At 44.4% G+C, this 20,814-nt stretch overlaps 1 protein-coding gene across 1 annotated transcript in view; it reads left to right on the top strand.

The window, feature by feature from the left end:
* Positions 1-6,067: 6,067 nt before the first annotated feature.
* The window catches only part of LOC127214710 (shootin-1-like), a gene marked incomplete at its 3' end in the record, with an annotated part of 40,517 nt that continues 25,770 nt past the window's right edge, over positions 6,068-20,814 (top strand). The window contains exon 1 of the mRNA XM_051175010.1: positions 6,068-6,407. Within this exon, the coding sequence (XP_051030967.1) occupies positions 6,167-6,407 (241 nt within the window). The remainder of the gene's footprint in view (positions 6,408-20,814) is intronic.

Raw genomic sequence — 20,814 nt, forward strand, 5'->3', positions numbered from 1 at the left:
CTGAGCAAAACTGCTGTTTTTATGAAGTCCTGTCATTTCTGGTCTACCCTGGAGAACGTTTGGAGTGCTGCGGTCTCCAACCTGGTTTCCCGTCACCCCTGCAGCTTTTATCGTGCAGTCGTCTGCACTGGGCGATTTTTAAGAACATGTAAAGCTGCACCGTAGCAGAGTCGGCTGTAGCTCACTCTCTGTGAGAAACCGCCTCCCGTTATTGACAGCTTATTGATTTATTTATTCAACCAGACTACACCTGGAGGGCAGTGTTAGAACTGAAAATCCATATTCCTGTATGAGGTAAATTTGTCAACTGGACTTGTGTGTGTGTGTGTGTTTTCAGTTCACTTTGGGAAGCTTGTGTGCACGAGTTTGCCGGGTTGTAGGGAAAATGCATATGTGATTTAATAAGAACTCCCAGATTGACTCCCAAAGTTTCTGTGCTTTAAAATGACTTCAGAAGTTCTGAGCCCCTGTTATGCTGCGTCCTCGTCAGCACTTAGTGTCATCCTTGTTTAATTTTAGCTTAGGGTTTTGTTGTTGTTGTTGTTGTGTGTGTGTGTGTGTGTGAGAGTGAAGCTGACACTCACAAGAGTCATCTGGAACAGGCATCTCACTTAGGGAATCTCCTCCATCAGATTGGCCTGTAAGGCAAGCCTGTGAGACACTTTCTTGATTAATGTGATGTGAGAGGGCACACTCCACCGTGGGCAGGGCATCACAGGCTGTGTAGAAAGCAGGCTGAGCAAGTCCTAAGGGTGGGCTAGCTGGGAAGCAAATCCCCCTGTGCCCTCTGCCGCTTCAGTTCCTGGCTTGGCTTCCCTCACTAATGACTGAGGGTAGGAAGTGTGAGTCAAACAAACCTTCCCTCCCCAGATTCCTTCTGCTCGTAATGTTTATCCTAGCAACGGGGAAGCTAAGATATGAGAATTAAACTCTGGTCACCAGGCTTGTAGCCATCTCATCAGCCCTTATTTTTGGGTTTATAGGTTGCTCAATGCCTCTTCTATAATGTATAAACGTATTGGTGTTTGCTAGTTTTGTATATGAGTTTCCACATGTTCTAGTACCATTTGCTGAATGGTTATTTATTTATTTTTTCATTGAATTGCTTTTAAAAAGTTGTGTGCACATGTGTGTGTGAGACACGTGTACCTATTCGTGTGTGTGAGCACACATGTGTGTCAGTATATATGACATGTATACGTGTGTGTGTGTGTGTGTAGCATGTGGAGGCCAGGGACCAACATCTGCTGTCTTCCTCTATTGCTCTCCACTTCATTAACTTGTTTTGAAATGGTCCCTCACTGAGGCTGAAGCTCACCTGTTGACTAAAATGGCTGTCCCGTGGGCTCCAGGATGTATCTGTCTCCATCACTCCAGTTCCTGGCTTTTAGGTGGGTGCTGGGGATTGGAACTTGGGTACTCACGCTTACACACAGTACACACTTTACCTAATGAGCCACCACCCACCCCCTTCTTCAATACTGCTTTTGAGTTACTTTGCAAACAGCACAACTGTTTTGACGGTATGTACCTCTGGGACGGTCTCTGTGCCCAGTTTTCAGGGTGTCCTTCTCTTTGATGGTCCCTGTAGCTTTATAATTAGTTTTGGAAATATTCTTTTTCAGAATTGTTTGCACTCTTTCAGCTCTTTTGGATTTTAATGTAAATTTTATAGTTAGCGGATTGATTTCTATAAATGAACTGGAGGAGATTGTGGTTACGATTACTTTGAATCTACAGAACAAATGAAGGGCATAGACATCTTGGAGTTCATTAACATGACGTACCTGTTTATTTAAATCTCTGTTTTCATCGTTGCATTGTACATTTTAGCATCTAGATTTCCCACAAATTTTGCTAGATTTACACCAAAGCTCTTTATATTCCAGCGCTATTGCAAATATGTGTAGCAATAGGTGTAGTGTGTCTCTCTTTTCTGTAGCTGCTCTTGTTACCTGGAGGGAGAGGAGGCATGCTGAAGGTCAAACAAGGAGCTGCTGTGTGCACACTAGGCTTGCACTCTACAACAGAGCTGATTGCTCGGCTCTCTTCAAAGACTTGAATATTATATCGATTTTAGCGGTTGAACTATGATGTGCTAGATGTGTTCCATATATTATTTATCAACAGACATACACTAGTAACAAAAACACAACCATCTAAGAACTCAAGAATTGATAATTTTTCATTTATATACTGGAATGATGTGAAATATACATTAAGATGAAACATGGTAAAGCAATAAAGTAGTTTAGTAAAAAGAAAAACAATTTTCACACAAATATTTGAAAATTTAAAATATTTGTGTAAGAAACATTGGTGTAATAGAGTTATTTATTAAGTCTTTTCCCCTGGAAATTGTTGGTTCTGATTTTTTATTATTGAGACAGCATCTCTCTATGTATTTTTCTGGCTGTTCTGAAACTCTATGCAAACCACACTAGCTTTGAAATCAGGAAATCTGTTTATCTCTGCCCCCAAGTGCTGGGATTAAAGGCATGCATCACCACTTCTAGCTTGCTTTGGAATAGGGTGTGGCTTTGTGTTTCTGGCTGGCTTGGAAACAATGCAGCTCAAACTGGCCTTGAATTTATGGGTTATCCAACTTCCTCTGCCTCCCAAACGCTGGGATTACAGGTGTGTGTCACTACATCTGACTCTGAGGATCTTAAAAAATAAAACAGCTTTTGGGGCTGGAGAGATGGCTCAGTGGTTAGGCGCACTTTTTGGTTCTTCTAGAAGATGTAAGTCCATCTTCCAGCACTGACTTCCGGGGCTCACGATTGCCAGTCACTCCAGTTTGAGGTGAATCTGCCACCCTCTTCTGGTTCTGAAGCCACCTGCACTTACATGTATACCCCCCATGCACAATACACAATCAAAAAATAAAATCATCTCGAAAACACAACAGCTTTTTTTTTGAGCTATATTGCACATGCCATTGTGGATGAAAGCAATCAAGACTTTACAAAATGGACACAACGTACAATTCTAGTGTTGAGAATATCCAGAGTTATGCTGAAGGGACAAGACCCTCACTAGTGGTCATGAGAGGCTGCAGGAAAGATCCAGCAGGAGGAAGCCAGGTACCCTCCATGTGGCAAGGAACCAATCACAAGTTAGCTGGAGGGCTCTGGGTGTGCCTTAAGGTAACAGTGGAGTGCAGGGCATGGCAACCACTCTGGGAGGGCCTATAGGCCCTAGTAACCAATCAGCTCAGGACAGGTCGCCCAAGCTTGGAAGTAAAGCGCACCAGTTCTGAGACTGTTGTGGACACCAGACACTCCCCCTTGCTCTGCTCCAGTAAATTCCCTGCCCCAAGGTCCTGCTGGATCCTGATCATGCCACCCACCGTCTAACGGACGGTGGACCTGAGATAATACAGTTAACTTGTTAATTATTAAAGACTCTTTGCTTTTGCATCGGATCGAGTCTCTTGGTGTTTTCTGGGGTTCAGAATTTGGGCACAACAGTGCAACCAGAAATATAGTGTGTTTTAGAGTTTATCATTCCCTCAGAGAATGCTCACACCTATCAGGAGCCATTTCCTGTTCTTTTCTCTTCTCCATTCCCGGTCCTACACAAATCATTAGTCAACTTTTCTATTTATTTGCTAGTTGTGAGCATTTTACACAAAGGCAATCAAGCAATAGTTAGGATTTTCTGACTTAGGTTAATGTGTTCAAAGTTCACCCACAGTGGGTCCTGTATCACAACTGTTTGTCTGCACTGCCAAATAACATTCAAATGTTACTATTTTTACATCATGGCTAAACATTATGGTAAATAGCCCCATAGGCAAGTCTCTAAGGATTGTCTCCCTAGCATAGAATGAATGGGTCGGAGGACAAATCTCTCTCTACATCTTGGTTTTATCTGTGTATTGGAAGAAAATTATACATATTGTTGTAATTACCTGAAAAAGCTAACAAGTGCATGTGTATATGTACATGTAAGTCACACATTTCAATATGTTTTAAATTAGATTTTGTTTGATAGTTAGTAACAACTTCGACACAATGAAACACAAATCCCTGCATGTATTACTAAGCGGAACAAAAACTAATTATATCACTCTGTCCTTTCCATTAATATTCATGTCATATAAATAAATCAGGATGTAACAGAAGCTCTGTATCCTGATAAGTAAATCTAATAGGCATCCTAATAATTCATGCCCTCAGGATAATAGGGCATTGTTTTTCAGGTGGCTATTTTAATTTCAAAGAGGCTACATGGGATTCATTTCAATGAGCTACAGACCAAAACATTCAGTTTGAGGCTAGGTCCTTAATTCATCTCATATTACCCAAACATCATACAATACTATATAATTGGGGGCTAAAAATTCCACCTGCCATTTAAAAGAGTGGGAATCTGTAAAACAATCTAAACATGCACTGGGCATCTTGTTTCCATGTGGTGGAATTGGAGAAGGTACTTCTGGTTACTGGGGTTTGGCCAGCAGTCATAGGCTGGCCCCTTGGGTCTAACAGGACCCCTGGCTACCCTACAAAATCTAAGTGGTCACTTCAATCTCCTGGATGTATTTTTTTTTCTTGGATAAAACTATCATTCATTCCACACCTGGTAGCAGTTCATCTTCGTATGGTCACACAGTTGGTCAAAACCCCTCACATCTGCCGCCTTTCAGGAATGGGGACTAAAAAGGGAACCCCGGGACAAAGACCATGTGGTTGTCTTTGGGGATCATCACTGTAGCTGACTGGAAAATATTTTTAATTACCTTATGACACATGACAGAAAGGACTGGATAGCAAAATCCCTATATGGAAATTATTTCATAAAGTTTCATTTTCATTCTTTTTATTTAGCAATCTACCCTGCCACCTCAGACCGCATGACCGGCTGGCTAAACTATGTGTTCCAAAATATATTGTTGACATTTATTACAGTGAAAACGCCATTCCCTGGACACTCAAAGGTCATCATGAGATGGTATGTAATAAGGAGTACCGTATGGTTACAGGATCTAACCGAATGCCAACGCTTTTTCCCTTCTCCTGGACATTTGCCTAAACTGAGAAACGAGGCGTGAACAGAAGTCCTGCATTGAAGTTCTAGATGAGTGTAGAGGTGATGACGTTAACTTAGATATGCTCAAGGCTTAGTTAGTTTGGATTCATCTTGGGCGTTTAATGACCGGAATGAAGAACTGTGCCTTTCTCAGCTTGTAATCAGCAGCCACAACACCTATAATCATAAAACAAAATTGCACAGAATCCAGAGCAGAGCATTCCGGAGCCATCCCGTCCCCCTTATTGGATGGAACGAAGGGCCCTGGTGCATGCTCGACAAGCGCTTCTATTCTCCCTTCTGGATTTGATGTTGTGGTCAAATTCCTCTTCCTGTCCAATTTTTTTTTAAGTTCTTGGAGAGTATGCATTATTACTCCCGTTCTTTAAATGGAATCCAGAGTGCGGGAAATCCAAGCAAAGGTGAATAGAACTAGTATTGCTGGGGAGAGTCAAGCCTGCCTGGCTTTCTTTGCCAGGGCCTACTCCAGAGCTGGGTGTAAACACAACCGGGGGGGGGGGTTCTTTAAGAGGGACAAGAGCTGAGCATCATTACACACTAGGCTCTTTGCCACGCAACCGAGTGGCCTTGGGAACCAGATGATCCACACTGCAGGTCAGGCGTGGTGAGGACGGCGAGGCAGGGCCCAGGTTCTGATGACCCCTCTTCACACTGGTATAACGGATAGAAACCCGCGTGACCACACTGCCACGCCCTCCCCTCAGTAGTGACTCAATTGCCTGACAGCCTGCAGCATGCACCTGCTGGGCGGTGTGGCCTCAAGGTGCTCAGTGCAGAACCGAGATTTTTCCAGCCCTGGTGGGACATCAATGCGTGAGAGCTGGGGCAGGAGCCTGAGCGTCTGGGGTCAGTCAGGTCCCGCTCAGATCCGCTGTGCAGCTCTGGGGTAGCGAAACCGGGGCGGGTCTCCTCTGCGCGCGCGTGCGGGTGGGAGTCTGGGCGCAGGGGAGGCCGCACGCAGGGCCGCACGAACATCCCTGGGATGATCGCAGACGCCCTGGGGCCGCGACACCTGACCCGCCTTCGCTGCCCACGCCCCTCCCGGGCCCAGCGCCCAGGCCCGCCCGCTGCAGGTGGAGCAGCCGCGGCCCGCGAGTAGGTGCACGGGATGATCTCACCGCGTGCTGCGCGCCAGGAGGAGGAGGAGGAGCAGGAGGAGCGGGAGCGATCCCAACTTCCGGGTAGTGCAGCCGCACGCCGCGCCACGGGCGTCTTGCTTTCTGCTCCCCCCTCCCCCGTGTCCCCCTCGCCTCTCCCTCCTTGCCTTTTATCCCCAGCCCCACCCGCCAAAATGAACAGCTCGGACGAGGAGAAGCAGCTGCAGCTCATCACCAGCTTGAAGGAGCAAGGTAGGCGGGCGGGCGGGCGCAGGTGTGGGGAGCCGCGGCCTCCGGCGGGACAGCTCCGAGCGCTGCCGCAGGTGACAGCCAAGGACCGAGGGTCGCGAGGCCGACGCGGTCACCCAGCAGCTCAGGGGCTGTGGAGCGCCTCCCGGAGCTCCGCGCGCTGTGCAGGGCCCTGGGCGGAGGAGCTGAATCGCGACCTGCAGGACTGGGGATCGCGGGACCGGCGGGAGGGGACACGCATCGGGCGTGGACAGGGTCACGGCTGGCACCTCGGTCCACGCGGGAGAAGCGAGCAGGGCAGGGTCGCTGGGCGCACGGCGGTAGTTCGGCTGGCCTGGCTCCTAGCCGAGGCTCCACCCTTGCACACTTCAGCGTTCCTGGGCCTGCAGTTTTCCCAGCTTTCCTTTGGGGTTCGAGCTAGTTCCTTTTTCTTTACCCAGCTGGGATTTTTTTTTTTTTTCTTTCAGGCCAACCATGCGTGCTCACCACTTCCCATTTTTAGCAATTTATTAGTCAGTGAGTCGACACCATGCCTGTGTGGGTCTCTCTGGGGGAGCTGGGTGCTGGAAAAGCCAGGCCCTATTGCATGCATTTCTCCACTGCTTGATAGGTAGCTGGTGATTGTCATCTGCACATTGGTGAACAAAGCCAGATCCTAGAGGCAGTTAAACACACACACACACACACACACACACACACACACCAGGTAATTATCCTGCTCAAATGGGTTTGAAAACATGGGTCAAGAAAGAGGAACCACATAGGTTTAGGAAGTACAAGTGTGCAGGGTTGCAGGGTATGGTTTTCTCTGAGTGACCCGCTGTCCTCCCTTCCTGGAGTCTTGTGACAGGCTAAGCCAGATGGTTTAGAGGTCCTACCAAGAACCTGAGCTGTTGTTCTTCACACCTGTCAGCCCTGGGCAAAAAGATCTCCACAGAACTGTCACCTCGGAGAGTTGGCTAACCTCACCCATGCGATGTAGCAAGGCTCTCTATCTAGCATCTAGAAACCCTGAATGGGTGTTAATGGCATTCCTTCTCCACAATTAGCCCCAAGTCAACCCACGCAGCACCCGTGACTCCAGTAGATGGACAGATTGCCTTACTTGGACTCTCCAGTGTTTTTGTTTGTTTGTTTGTTTAGTGGAGAACTGGATTTCACTAGCACTTATTTTTTAGTAACACTTTTCCGTGTCTCATCACAACACACAAGACTTTTGATTCATTTTTCTGAACTTAGGAAACTTTCAGTGTCAGTCAATACCAGATCCTTTGATGGATGGTCAGTTTGCAAACGATAACAAAACAAAATAAAATATTACCCCCTCTTACTCTGTTTGTAACTCTGAGAGTACACCAACGATGGCAACATCCACAAACACCTCTGGCCCTTTGCTGAAACGAGGTTTGAAGAAGGGAGGATTCCTAGGCTTTGAGCTCCTTCTCTTGTGTTGAATTCAAAAACAAATCCACGGGCTTGGTGTTTTTGAGGGCTCCGTTTTCCTGATGGAGGACTTGAACCAGGAGCAATAGAACCTAGGTTTGTGTTTCTTACGAGTACTGTCTCTCTCTCTCCTCCCCCTTCCTCCCCTCCTCCCTCTCTGACATTAAGACTTGTCACATGGGTGTTGGAGTTGTTCAGCCTACAGTGAGATTTTCATACCTTAAAACCGGAGTGTGTTTGTCAGACAGACCATGATAAAAACTTATTTGCGAGTACTTAACAGCTGTTCGACCTGTAGAATTAGCTGGGAAGGCAGGCATTTGAGGTGTAAACATGGCCACCAGGTCTCTGGGGTTCAACGGTATTATGGTCCACTTTTTTTTAAATGTCAATGGTGGGTTGTTGCCATGGTGAGTCATAATTTTAATTCCCCCATTTAACATGAACAAGAAGAACATTTTTGATTGGTTGCTAGGTTTTCCTTGTTTAATGCTGATGTAAACGTATGTTTTTGACTCTTTAGCAACCAATTACTCATGTATGGGGCCCAAGTTCTAGAACATGTGGCTATAGATAGTGAATCAGGCTATGCTGTCTTCAATCAAAGATGTGTGAAAACAAATAGACCACTACCTTTTTCTGGAATAGGGTCTTAGAAATGGGACTGTTGGATTTGATGGCGTGCATATGATGAAATTATGTCGCCCGGCGCAGAGGCACTGCTCGGTCAGTAGTTGCCATAGTTTGCAAGCCCCGAATAGTGCCCTCATCACACATCCTGGTTAACGCTGGCCGGCAGTAATCATCAGTTGGGCAGCCTGACAAGTTTCTGAATGTTTGCGATTGGAATGGCAAAAATGCCTCCTTTAAAATGTGTACTGCCCTGCCTATTAGCCTAGCTCTAACCCTCACATATTTCTTGGCCAATTTTGTCTCCTCATGTGGTTCCTCCTTTCGTGAGTTTCAAGTCTGAAACTTGAACTTGTCCCCAGGAAGGGGTGTTTGGGCAGGAGGCTGCTATGTGTTCTGAGAGCTGACAGCAGTCTTCTCCAGCGGGAAGCCTTCAGTGGTGAGAATAAGGTTGTGCTTGACAAAAGTTGTGAAATGCAGTGACGGAGCCTGTCATAATATGAACAGTCTCTAATTTATATGTACTGTTCTCCAAGCTCTGTGTCTTATAAATCACACCGCTTCTGAATTACCTCACAACAGTGTATGTTCCCGTCTACTGAATGGTATAATTAGGTAGATTATGTCTTTCTAGAAAGTTATATTATGTCCCTTAAAAAAATTAGCCAGTGTGCGATTTTTTTTTTTTTTTTTATGCTCAAGCAGACGCTGAGGTAATGAGGTAATTCTTCCTTTCTTTTTGTCTTTTTCACCCCCCCCCGGGCTTTATTTTATTGGGCTGATTGACATTGTTAATGCATGGAGAAATGGCAACTTAGGATACTATTTCCGATGCATATTTCCCAGCTATCAAAGTGGACATTTCCCTTACAAAACATCATACAATTTTCTCTCTCTGTAGAATTCTTTTCGGAAAATGATAGACTTAGTTCAGCATTTGTTGAAGGTGCTCGGCTTTCTGTGTGATTCATTCAACACACATACACTGAATATTCATAGCAGGCACTGGGCAAGCATCAGCGAGTCAGGCCTAGTCCCTGCTGGTGATGAGCTCTGGAGACAGTATAAAACCCAGGAGGAGTGTCTGGTTGGCTTATATGGGTCATGGATTCTTGGTGCAGCTCGAGTGGCGTGGATTACTATTACTGTCCAGGGCAGAGTGGGCCAGCACCACTAAAGGGCCTGACCAACCATTAGGGCGGCCAACACAGCATGGCAGTGTCGTTTGGAACCTGGTGATGCGTGGAAGTGTGGTTTCCACTTTACCCCTTCCTTCCACCCCTCTTTCCCTCGCCCCCTTTCATCCTCCCAGTGCTAAGAATGGGACCCAAACCCTTGTATGTGTTAGGCAAGCATTCCGACACTGAGCTACAGCAACAGAGAAAACCAAAAAGCCGTGGCCATTCTTGGGCAAATACTACTTGAAACAAACATCCTGTGGTAAGTTTTCTTGTTTGAGACGTGGTCCCGGGAAGCTCAGGTTGGCTTCAAACTCTGCGTTAGCAGGTGGCAGCCTCGAGCTCCTGAGTCTCTTGCCCCCACTTCCCAAGTATTCGGATTACGAGTGCATGCACCACCACATTCCAACACAGATGGCTAACACAGAGCTGGCGCTTAAGCTTCATCTCCTTCCTAGAGCTAAGCTAGTGACTCATGGGTGCTTTTCCAAGATTCCTTCAGCTCCTGAGGGAGGAAACAGAGCATTGCTGTGAATAAAAGGGCCCAGGGTTTGTGTGGCTGTGTTAGTATGTGAAGCTGAGGTGCTGGCCCTGGGTGATACACTCAGAGCCACTCAGGAGAAGGCAATGCGAAAGGACATTGGGGTCACACACAAACTTGGCCTTTCAGCGCTGTGTGGTCCGCAAGCTGCCAGTTTGTGAGTCACAAGCAGCTTATTAGAATTGTAGTTTGCTTCCAAGCTCAGTGAGCACTTTTGAGGGGAAGTGTCTAGGCCCTTCAGAAGATGGGTCTTCATGGCTAGAGCCAGGCCTGTGTTTCCCCTCTCCATTAACATGACTCCCAGGGAACTGGGTCTTCTCCCTTTTGCTTTAAGCAATATTAACATAAAATAAAAGTCAAAGGTATAATGCTCTCTTTCTTCTAACCCATTGTTTCTCAATCTATGTTTTACTATCACTCTAAAGAGAAGACTTTATATACGCAATGACCTTGAGTTGGCCAAGGTTTTCTTTTCCTTTTTTTCCCCCACTGAAAATATGCTTTTGGTAATGGAGTAGAGTTAAAGATATCTGAATAAACTTGATTAGTGTAGACATAGATTGTGACATATAGAAATATGTCTATGTTTATAATATATATATATATATATGAGCATATTTATCACTTAGAACATGGGTGCTAATAATGCCCTCTGATAAAACAAACAGGGGTTCCCAAGGGAAATGGCTGGTTTTATGATTGAGATACCCAAATATACAAGCTAATCCTGGGACATCCTGTGGCTCTCAAAACTAAGGAAGTGTTCAAACTAATACACTCACATGATAGGACCAAGAGACACAGAAGCCAACTGAAGAATAGTCCACTGCCCAAAGTTGGAGCAGTTAAAAACAAACAAGAGGTAACTCAGAGTACAAAATAGTGTGTGTGTGGCAAAATAAAGTGTGTGGGATGCGATGAAAATAACACTTTGTCCCTTAAAAATCTCGAAGTCCCATGCACTCTTAAGGAAAGCATCAGAAAAAAACTCTGGCTGAGGTAGATTCACTCCTTAACGGTCTCGGCAAAGGGCCAGGTAACAGAGGTGTCCTGGCAGTGCCAAAGAATTGCCACAAGTTCAGACTCATTCTCAGCTATTCAGTGAGTTTGAGGCTAGCCTGGGCTACTTGAGGCCTTGCCTCTCCCATCTCCCTGGGGGAAAAACAGTTCATTCAACCCAGCCCCAAATTAAAAAAAAAAACACACTTCAATACAAAACCAAAAATTTGTTAAGGTCATAAAAGTGGGACCAAGGTGAAGAAGTTACCTAAGGGTATAATAAATGGAATGTGATATCTCAGAGTAGGTACTGGAAAAAGGACATACGTTATGGAATAATCTTTGTGTATGCTGTGATGATATATTGTTTATGATTTACTGAAGCTTGCCTGAAGATCAGAGAAGCAAAGCAGCCAAGCCAGTAGATCTTACCTCTACCCAGCTGAAATGGAGATCCTATGTCCACAAATCTTCATAGGCAAAAGCTGTCCCCCCCCCCCACCTCATGTCCCTCTCTCTGCCCATATTCTCCTGTCTATACCTCTCTAGTGCTGGGATTAAAGGCGTGGGCCTTTAATGGATCAATTTCATGTAGTCAGTGTGGCCTTGAACTAACAGAGATCTGTCCACCTCTTAATCCTGAGTCCTGGAATTAGAGGTGTGTTTCATTACTGCCCAACTTCCGTAGCTAAGTAGTATGGCTGCTTTGCTATTTTGATCTTGAGTGGCTTTAATAAACAATGTATCACCACAATTCCTTTTCTTTTTCTAATACAAAAAAAAAAGAAGGCTACAACTAACATAAGGAAAACTATATACAATAAGTACAATAGCTATATACAATATTTACAGCCAATAAGTACATTAACAATATCTAGTCCATTTGCATTTGACAAATTCAGAGAATATACTTCATTATCTATTCTATCTTGCTGAGTCCAAAGTCTTGAACCTAATTTATTTTCTATTCTAATTTGCATTATCAAATTATATTTTTTTTAATGTCTCTCAACCTTTTACCCTTTATATTTCTTTAGTGAGTTTCCTTTCTGAGTCTGGTAAACAAGGAAAACTATAATCGTGTAGTCTTCAACTCCCTCAGAGACCCGAGAAGGAAATATTATTGACTGAGTAAGCAGGAAGTGTGAGGGAGGAACTTCAAAAAATTTGAGACATGAGAAAAAACAGCTGGGTGCCTGGACAGTCACCAAAGGTTCTTATGCTGGCTTGGTTGCTTTGCTCCTTTGATCTTCAGACAAACCTTTAATAAGTCATAATATATCACCACAGTACACTGTACACTGTAAAGAGGTGTCTTTGCCAAGGCACCTTCTGACTGGTTTAATAAAGAGCCGAATGGTCAATAGGAAGAGGTTAGGCAGGACTTCCGGGCAGAGGGAGAAGAACCTAGGCACCAGAGAAATACCAGAGGACACAGAGAGGAAGCAGGAGGTGCAGATGGGAGAGAGGTAAAAAGCTATGGCACAAAATGTAGATTAATATACATGGGTTAATTTAAGTTATAAGAGCGAGTGGGACAAGCCTAAGCTGTAGGCTGAGCCTTTATAATTAATAAGTTTCCATGTCATTTATTTTGTGAGCTGGCAGTCCAAAGAAAAGTCCGTCTACAGACATAGATAAAGCTAAGGGAATCTAAGTAAAGTGTGGGCTTTGAGTTATCACGGTGTGTGAACAGGGCCCAGAATTTAAGAAATGTTCCAAATCACTGCAAAATGCATTAGGGAATGTATAGGAAGTCTTCACGTTCTCAAGCCCCTGTCCACAAAGTCCATGGATCCCACTTACATAGGTTCAGTTAACGTCAGGTAGAAAACATCTGATGCTCTCCTCTGGCCTCTGTGGACACCACACACTGATGCTGTACACAGACATACTACATGCAAGCAAAACATCCATGCACATAAAAATAATAATAATATGTAATTGGAAAAATACCCAAAAAAGTTTTCTTATACTTTGTGTCAAATAATGTAACATAATAACTATTTACATAGAATTTACACTGAATTGGACACTGTAAGTAATCTAGAGGTGACAAAGGATACAGGAGGTTAATTACTGGTTATAGGCAGATAGTCAATCATTTTGTTTCCTTTTCCTCCCTCCCTCCCTCCCTTCCTCCCTCTCTTCCTCCTTCTTTCCTTCCTTTCTTTCTCTGAGGCAGGGTCTTACTCTATAGACCAGGCTGGCCCAGTGCTCAGTAAGAAGAGCAGGATGGACTCAAATTTGTAGCGGTCCTTTTCCCTCTGCTTCTCAAAAGCTGGGATTCCAAGCCCAAGTGAGGACAGCCAACTGTAAGAAACATTTTGGGATCTTTGTGTTCATGGTGATCCTAGAGAGAATCCCCTGCTGACTGCACTGTCTTCACAGGGTTTGTTTGTTTTTAACAGTCTACTTGTGTGTGTATGTGTGTTCTTGCATGCAGGTGGGCACATGTCTGTATGCATGTGGTATGCATGTGTGTGTAGCTGCAGGTGTTCAGGTGTACTTGTGTAGGTATGTGTGTGTTTATGCAGGTGTGAAGGTATATTGTGCAGGTGTGTGTAGCTTCAGGTGTGCAGAAGCAGGTGTATGTGTGCGGGTGTATCCTGCTTTATGCTCTTGAGCCTGGAGCTAAGGCTGTGGCCTGCAAACCACAGAGGTACCACTGTCTCTGTTCACTCCCTCACAGTGCTAAGGTCAGAAGCATGTGCGTGAGCACACTTGACTTGTGTTTTACACAGGTCTTCATGCTTGAATAGCAAACACTCCCAAGTTCTATATCTGAAGTATACAAAATTGAAATTTACTCAAATGACAATTTTATATCTTACACACATTTCTATGTTCATGAAGCTGTAGAAAAGTTCTTTTAAATTTACTAATAATTATTTATATATTATGGGGTACAAGAAAAATTTAAAATAAAATTGATAGATCTAAAAAGTATATATTTACATTTTGTTGTGCTTTAGATTTCATTATTCTAGTCAATTTTAGTGCATTATTGTTAACCAATGTCTACAGTTTACAATAGGGTTCATTCTTTTCTAAAAAAGTTAGTGTGTGTGCATGTGTATTGTGTGTAGTATGTGTGTGTATGAACTGTGTGTGTGTATATGTGTGTGTATGTGTGGGTGTGTATGTGTGTGTATGAAATGTGCATGTATGTATGTGTGTGTGTATGAACTGTGTGTGTATGTGTGAAGTGTGTGTGTGTATGTATGTGTGTATGTGGTGTGTGTGTGTATGTGTGGGTGTGTATGTGTGTGTATGAAATGTGCATGTATGTATGTGTGTGTGTATGAACTGTGTGTGTGTATGTGTGAAGTGTGTGTGTGTATGTATGTGTGTATGTATGTGTGTATGTGGTGTGTGTGTGTGTGTGTGTGTGTGTGTGTGTGTGAATTGTGAGTGTACATGTACTGTGGAGTTCATGGGGAGTCAGAGGACAGCTGAGTGGATTTGGTTCTCTGTTTTCACTTTTATGTGGGTTCTGGGGGATCAAACTCGTGTTACCAGACTTGTGGCAAGTACCCATACTAACAAGTCCATCTTCCTGGGCCAAGATTCACTCTTTGTACTGGACTTTTATGGGGTCTAAGCGGTGTACCATTACAGGTGCCACACAGAATAGTTTCACTGTTCCCAGATTTCCATGTACTCTAGCCACTCACTGCTCCTGTCTCTAACTGCTAATGACCACAGATCCCTTTATCGCTCTTCCAGAACATTGTAGTTGAATCATGCTGTGCACATGGCCATTCATATTAACCGGTTTCATTTACCAGTATGTAGGTCTTTTGTGCCTTCACTGGATAATATTCCATTGTAGGGATGTACCACAGTTTGCTTATTCATCACTTATTGAAGAACATCTTGGGTGGTCCTAAATTGGGTTAATTATGAATAATTCTTCTGTAAGCATTCCTGTTAGTAAGGTTTGGATGTCTCTATGTTCAGTGATGGCGTCATAGTCCTAGGATAGGGAGTTAGTGAACCTGCCCTTGGGCTATGATCTCACAAGTTCCTTGTTTTATTTTTATGTCATGTACCCCACCCACCCCTGATCCTCAGGGGATCAGGAAGTCATGGGGTGGGGTGTGAGGGAGGATGGGAGTGGGCTTGACTTGGGTACTACCCCTCCTCCAAGTCTGTTAGGCCCTGGTAAAGCAGTTTCTCTTGAGATCAGGTCTTAAGAACAGAGTGACAAGTTGGCATGCCTTTAACAACAGGAGAGGGAGTCAGAGAAAGGTGGATGTTTGTGGGCTTGGGGGCAGCCTGGTCTGTGCAGTGACTGGTCAGTTAGGACTATGGGAGTATATAGTGAGAGACCATTCATCTAAACCACCACCACCACCAACACAAAACAAAACAAAACAAAACAAAAAAGTCTGTAGTGAGTTCCAAGTCAGCTAGGACTATGCAGTGAGAGACCTTGCATCAAAAAACAAAAACAAAAAATAACAAACAACCCCAAACAGACAAAACATACACACAAAAAAAAGTGAGGAAGAAAGTTCTCTGAGCATCACTTGTAGAGCAGCTATGTCTAAAGGAAGCGGCAGGACCTCTAAAGTTTCTAGGACAGGAGACAAAAGAATCCTTTCCCTACTAACCTGCCCTTCCACCACCCCACCTCTAGCGCAGACTGAACAAACCACGTCTCTGCACTTGGGCAAGTGCAGCCTAGATTTCCCTGCCCGGGTCCTGGTTCTCTAGCTGGGGTTTCTTCCAGGCACTGGCTGCCATAAGTTATGTTCCTCTGTGCTGCCCTGTGTCTCCAATGGCAGGGCTGCGGCATGCCCCATGACCTTAATTCTCTCACGGATTCAAGAGGATTGTTGCTGTGCCATTTACTTGCTTTTCATTACTGTTGTGGAGATTGTGTGGTGCACAAACCTGCATGCTAGAGACCAGACACAGTCAAGTAGCATATCAATTTACATGTATATATGTAACAGATACATAGACTGTAAAGATACTTAGTTTCCATCCTTCCTGTTGTTTAATTTGAAGCCATTCATAGACTGTAAAGATACTTAGTTTCCATCCTTCCTGTTACTTAATTTAAAGCCATTCATGCAGTTGTTGAGAGTTCTTCTTCAGCATTATTCTTTATTAGCACTGAAACATGCCCCACCCAGTGTTGATGGAGCTCAGGCTTGCCATAATTCCTTTCCTGATAGGAAATCTGACACTTTTTATTTTTTTATTTTTATCAGCTTTCCCGGTAGTTTCCCCCCACTCCCTGCTTTTATAATGATTCAATTAACAAGTGAGGTATAAATGGCTCTAAGTGGAGGAGGATCCACTGGGACAAGAGCAAAAGGGGAAGCTGTCCTAATTGAAGGGCGCCTCATTTCCCATTAGTCAGGCTTTAAGGCTCCCTGAGTCTGGCAGGCAGACTCAGCCAGTGGCTACCTACCAGTCTGCATTAGGAAATGGCAGGAAACAGTGTTGTGCTTTTCTTTCTGGATGCATTTGATTGTTACTTAAGGCTTCATTGTTGTGTCTTGATGTAGCATATGGGATGAGGAGAGTGCTTGTTTGCTGCAATGCTGGAGTGATGTAGATTCATTCTTCCTCCTGGGTACAGCGCTTGCTTTGAGTCAGGTGCTGTCCTGCATGCAGGCGTCTGGGTGGAAATAGTCTTTACCCTACAGGACCGTTTTCCATCTGCTGCACTATCAGGTCCCATACAGTCAGTCTTAGCAATATCAGTTGCTGCTAATGACTCTGGGAACCTGTAGACAGGGTCTACCTCTACGTCCTGCTTCAGGTATGACTTCTATGCATCCATGTCTTCATTTCTAAAGTGAGGGTTTTAATATTCATCTTAATTACTTTGTGTGCTATGTTCCCGTGAACCTTCTGTTCATTTGGCGTAGGCGTGGACTCTGCTTGGTGTTCTGCCGACGTAGCAGATAACAATCAGTTGAGTGGAGAGAGAAGGCAGGCAGACAGGCGTGTGCAGATAGGGTGAAATGTTACAGGGACTCAAGCAGAAGTCAATCCTTACTTCATACCTTGGATATTTTTGGATTTGGGAATATATGTATAGACTTTACCATTTCAGCATTCCCGATCTGAAAATGTGATGTTCAAAATGCTCCAAACTGTGCCTTCAGAAAGTTTTCAGTTTTGGAGCCTTTCACACCTCAGACTTTGGCACACAGGGTGCTCAGCCTCTGTGTGAATAGGGTGCTCTGGTGACAGATTAAGATATAAGTACTGATTTTTGCACAAGACATACAAGAAGAGTTTTCTAGAAGAAATAACAGTTGAATTTCATTGTAAAGGGAGCGAGGTTGGGGAAGACCTTGTGGGAGGATAGAACATATTTGCAGAGACTCTGAATCACAGGCAAGAGGTGAGTGGTAGGAAGACAAGAGAGGTTTAAGACAGCAATGCTAATGTCTTTGGACGTTTTTAAAGTAAAAAAATGAAACTTCAAAGGGAAAAAGTGAGACTCGAGTGGGACTACGAAATTAGAGGTAGATAAGCGGGTGTCACTGTGGAGGGTCTGAGTTAGGACACTGATACTGACTGTTGGGAAAGAACATATAGGTGACACACTTCTTATAAAGATTGGAAGAGTTTGGTGGGCCTTTGAAGGTGTTTAGGGTAGTCTTTCAAGTACTAGCTTGCCTTGGTGGCTGGGTCAATAACAGTACCAGGGGAGGAGACTCTGAGGACAGCAAACAGGAACTTTCTGTGAAGGGGAAGTACTAAGCTTGTGATCTAGCTGATTGAGATACTCATAGGGCATCCAGAGATGCCAAGAACAGCACTGGCCTGTAGAAGCTACTGCTCTGTTGGTAAGATTCTGTGTCCGATGTGGTACCTGCTAGCTAACTGGGAAATGTGACTAGTGCACAAACTTGACACTTAATTGTAATTGGTTAAAATTCAGGTAGCTGCTTGTGGCTAAGGGCTGCCATGTTGGACCTTGCAGCTCTGGAAAAACATTTGTTGAAAGTGTTGATCTGCGGATGATGCTGGACGGGTAAGGCGAGTGGCCTGCCTGATACCTAGCGGTTTGCTAGATTTGGAGGGTTAAAACAGGCAGGTCTGGGGCAGCTGTGGCGATTGCTGACCTTCTTCAGGGGTGGTGTGGGCAGCTTGTAGTTAGGAGGTTGAGATGTCATGCTTCTGAGACATCTGTGTCTGTCTACCTTGTTGCTTCCTGGGCTGGCTGTGTTGTAGTTTGTGACCCGAGGAGAAAACGGCTGTTGTGGAATAGAATATTTGTTTAACTAAGTAAAGATGTGTTACATTCGTTTGTGGTGCAAAATAATTGTTTACCTATATAAAGGTTATTACATTCATTTGTGGTGCAGAATTATTGTTTAACTATGTAAAGATGTGTTACATTCGTTTGTGGTGCAAAATAATTGTTTAACTATGTAAAGGTGTGTTGCTTTTGTTTATGCTGCATTTGTTCAGCTATGTAAAGATGTGTTGCTCTTTCTTCTTGCCTGACTAAGGCACCTGATTGGTCTAATAAAAATCTGAACGGCCAATAGCTGGGTGGCAGAGGAGGGATAGGCGGGGCTGGTGGGCAGAGAGAAAAAGGAGCTGGCCAGCCTGCCGCAGAGGTCCAGTCAGCCAGACACGGAAGGAGCAGAAAAGCAGGACATACCGAATGAGAGAAAGGTAAAAAGCCCCGAGGCAAATGTAGATATGATGGGAGATGTCATTCTGTATATGTTTCTCATATTGGTTAATAAATAAAGCACTGTTGGCCAATAGGAAAGGAAGATAGGCGGGACTAGGAGACAGGGAGGATTCGAGGAATTAGTAGGGAGGAGTCAACATGTAGCAAGAGGAGAGAACAGAGGTCTTGGCCCACTCTCGGGTAAGATGAGACCATGTGGAAATACTTAGATTAATAGAAATGCGTTAATACTTAAGACAGAGCTAACCAATAAGAAACTAGTAACTGGCCAACAGCGTTATATCTAATACAGAGTCTCTGTGTGTTAATTGGGGCTGGTGTCGTGGTGGGTCCAGGCTGGCGGCAAAAACTACTCGTAACAGACGAATTAAAAAAACAAGTTAAATTAAGTTATAAGGGCTGGTGAGACAAGGATAAGCGAAAGGCTGAGCATTCATAATTAGTAGTAAGTCTCTGTGTCTTTATTTGGGAGCCGGTTGGCGGCCCAAAGAGAAAGCCTGCTACAGATGGCTTCCTTTAGCGTTAGGAATTCAGGAAATGAAAAATCAGCGTGACTCTTGAAACACATGCTCTGCCCGATATTTTCCTTGTTTCTCCAACATCCCCTCCTTTTTTGTCTCTTTCATACTGTTTAGCGGGTTGTTCCTCACACTGATTACACTGCCTTTAAAAACAAAACAGTAAGGATGATCAAACACCACCCCAGACTTGGTAAATGAACCTGAAGTGGGAGAGGCACCCACTGTGGGGAGTGAGCCAGTGATTGCCAAACTCTCCAGCTGGCTCGAGTGTGCTTCTAGGATTGAAAAGCCTGGTTCTCTGGCATGCTTCCTCAGCCCCGCCAGGATTCACTGTGACAAAGGGCTTTTAGCACATTAGCTTGCTTGTTGGAGATAGTAGTCTCCTGCTTTCCCAGATTTCTTCCAGTCAGCCATTTTTTGGGGGGGGATAAAAGTAACCCTGAAACTCAGGACATCGTTTTGTTATTCATTCAGGATGTGGCGAGCTTTGCAGTTTTGGTAGCAATTACCATGGCTGACACTGGACAACACCAGCATGTTAACTCATTTAGTCCCCAGGATAAGACTGCCACATCCATACCAGGAGGCAGAGGTTCAGGGAGATGGACTGGCTGACTTGCTCAGGGACTCCCAGACAACATGTGCTCATTTAATTACTGCTCTGTTTGACACAGTGACATACATGAAGTTGGTAAACTGAGGTGTGGGAAGGGACGTATCTCATTTGTATGAGGCATTGCCAACCTTCTTGAGCTGTGCATGCTTGCTTCAAATGTTTCAAACCGCTAGCCAGTTCTGGAGCAGAAAAAGAATGCCTCTTAACGCGCCATAAGAGAAGTAAGTAGCTGGTGAGACGGGTTTGAGGTTAAGAGCCTTTCCTGCTGTTACAGAGGACCTGGGTTTGGTTTCCAGCACCCACATTAGGCGGCTCACAACCACCCTGATCCTTACTCTGGGTGATCCAGTGCCCCCTTCTGGCCTCTGCAGGAAACTGCACAGGTGCACACACACACACACACACACACACACCCCATTTGAAAAAATGAAGTACCCAAGGAATGGAGGCTGCTTCATTGATGATGATAGCAACACACCTATATCAGGATGATACATATCCGTATGCATGCATTTTGAGTGTGTGTATGAATGTTGTTTTGGGAGTGAGCTTTTTGTTTTTTTAAACTTCAAAGAAACAGACAATTTTCTTTGTTTTTTGTGCCTCATTTCCCCTGCTACCCATGGGCTGTGACCAAGGTCATTATACTGTTTCTGTATTTTCCCTTACTTAAGTAACTGTTTTGTTACAGTTGCACATAGTTATAAGAAAGTGTCTTTTCTGTGGCTTCTATTAAAATATTATAGGTGAAGGGTTCTTAATTAATGCTTTAATAAAGAAACCAGCAATTAGGAGTTTACT

Source organism: Phodopus roborovskii, unplaced genomic scaffold, assembly GCF_943737965.1.
Source record: "Phodopus roborovskii unplaced genomic scaffold, PHOROB, whole genome shotgun sequence".
Classification (NCBI taxonomy): Eukaryota; Metazoa; Chordata; class Mammalia; order Rodentia; family Cricetidae; genus Phodopus; species Phodopus roborovskii.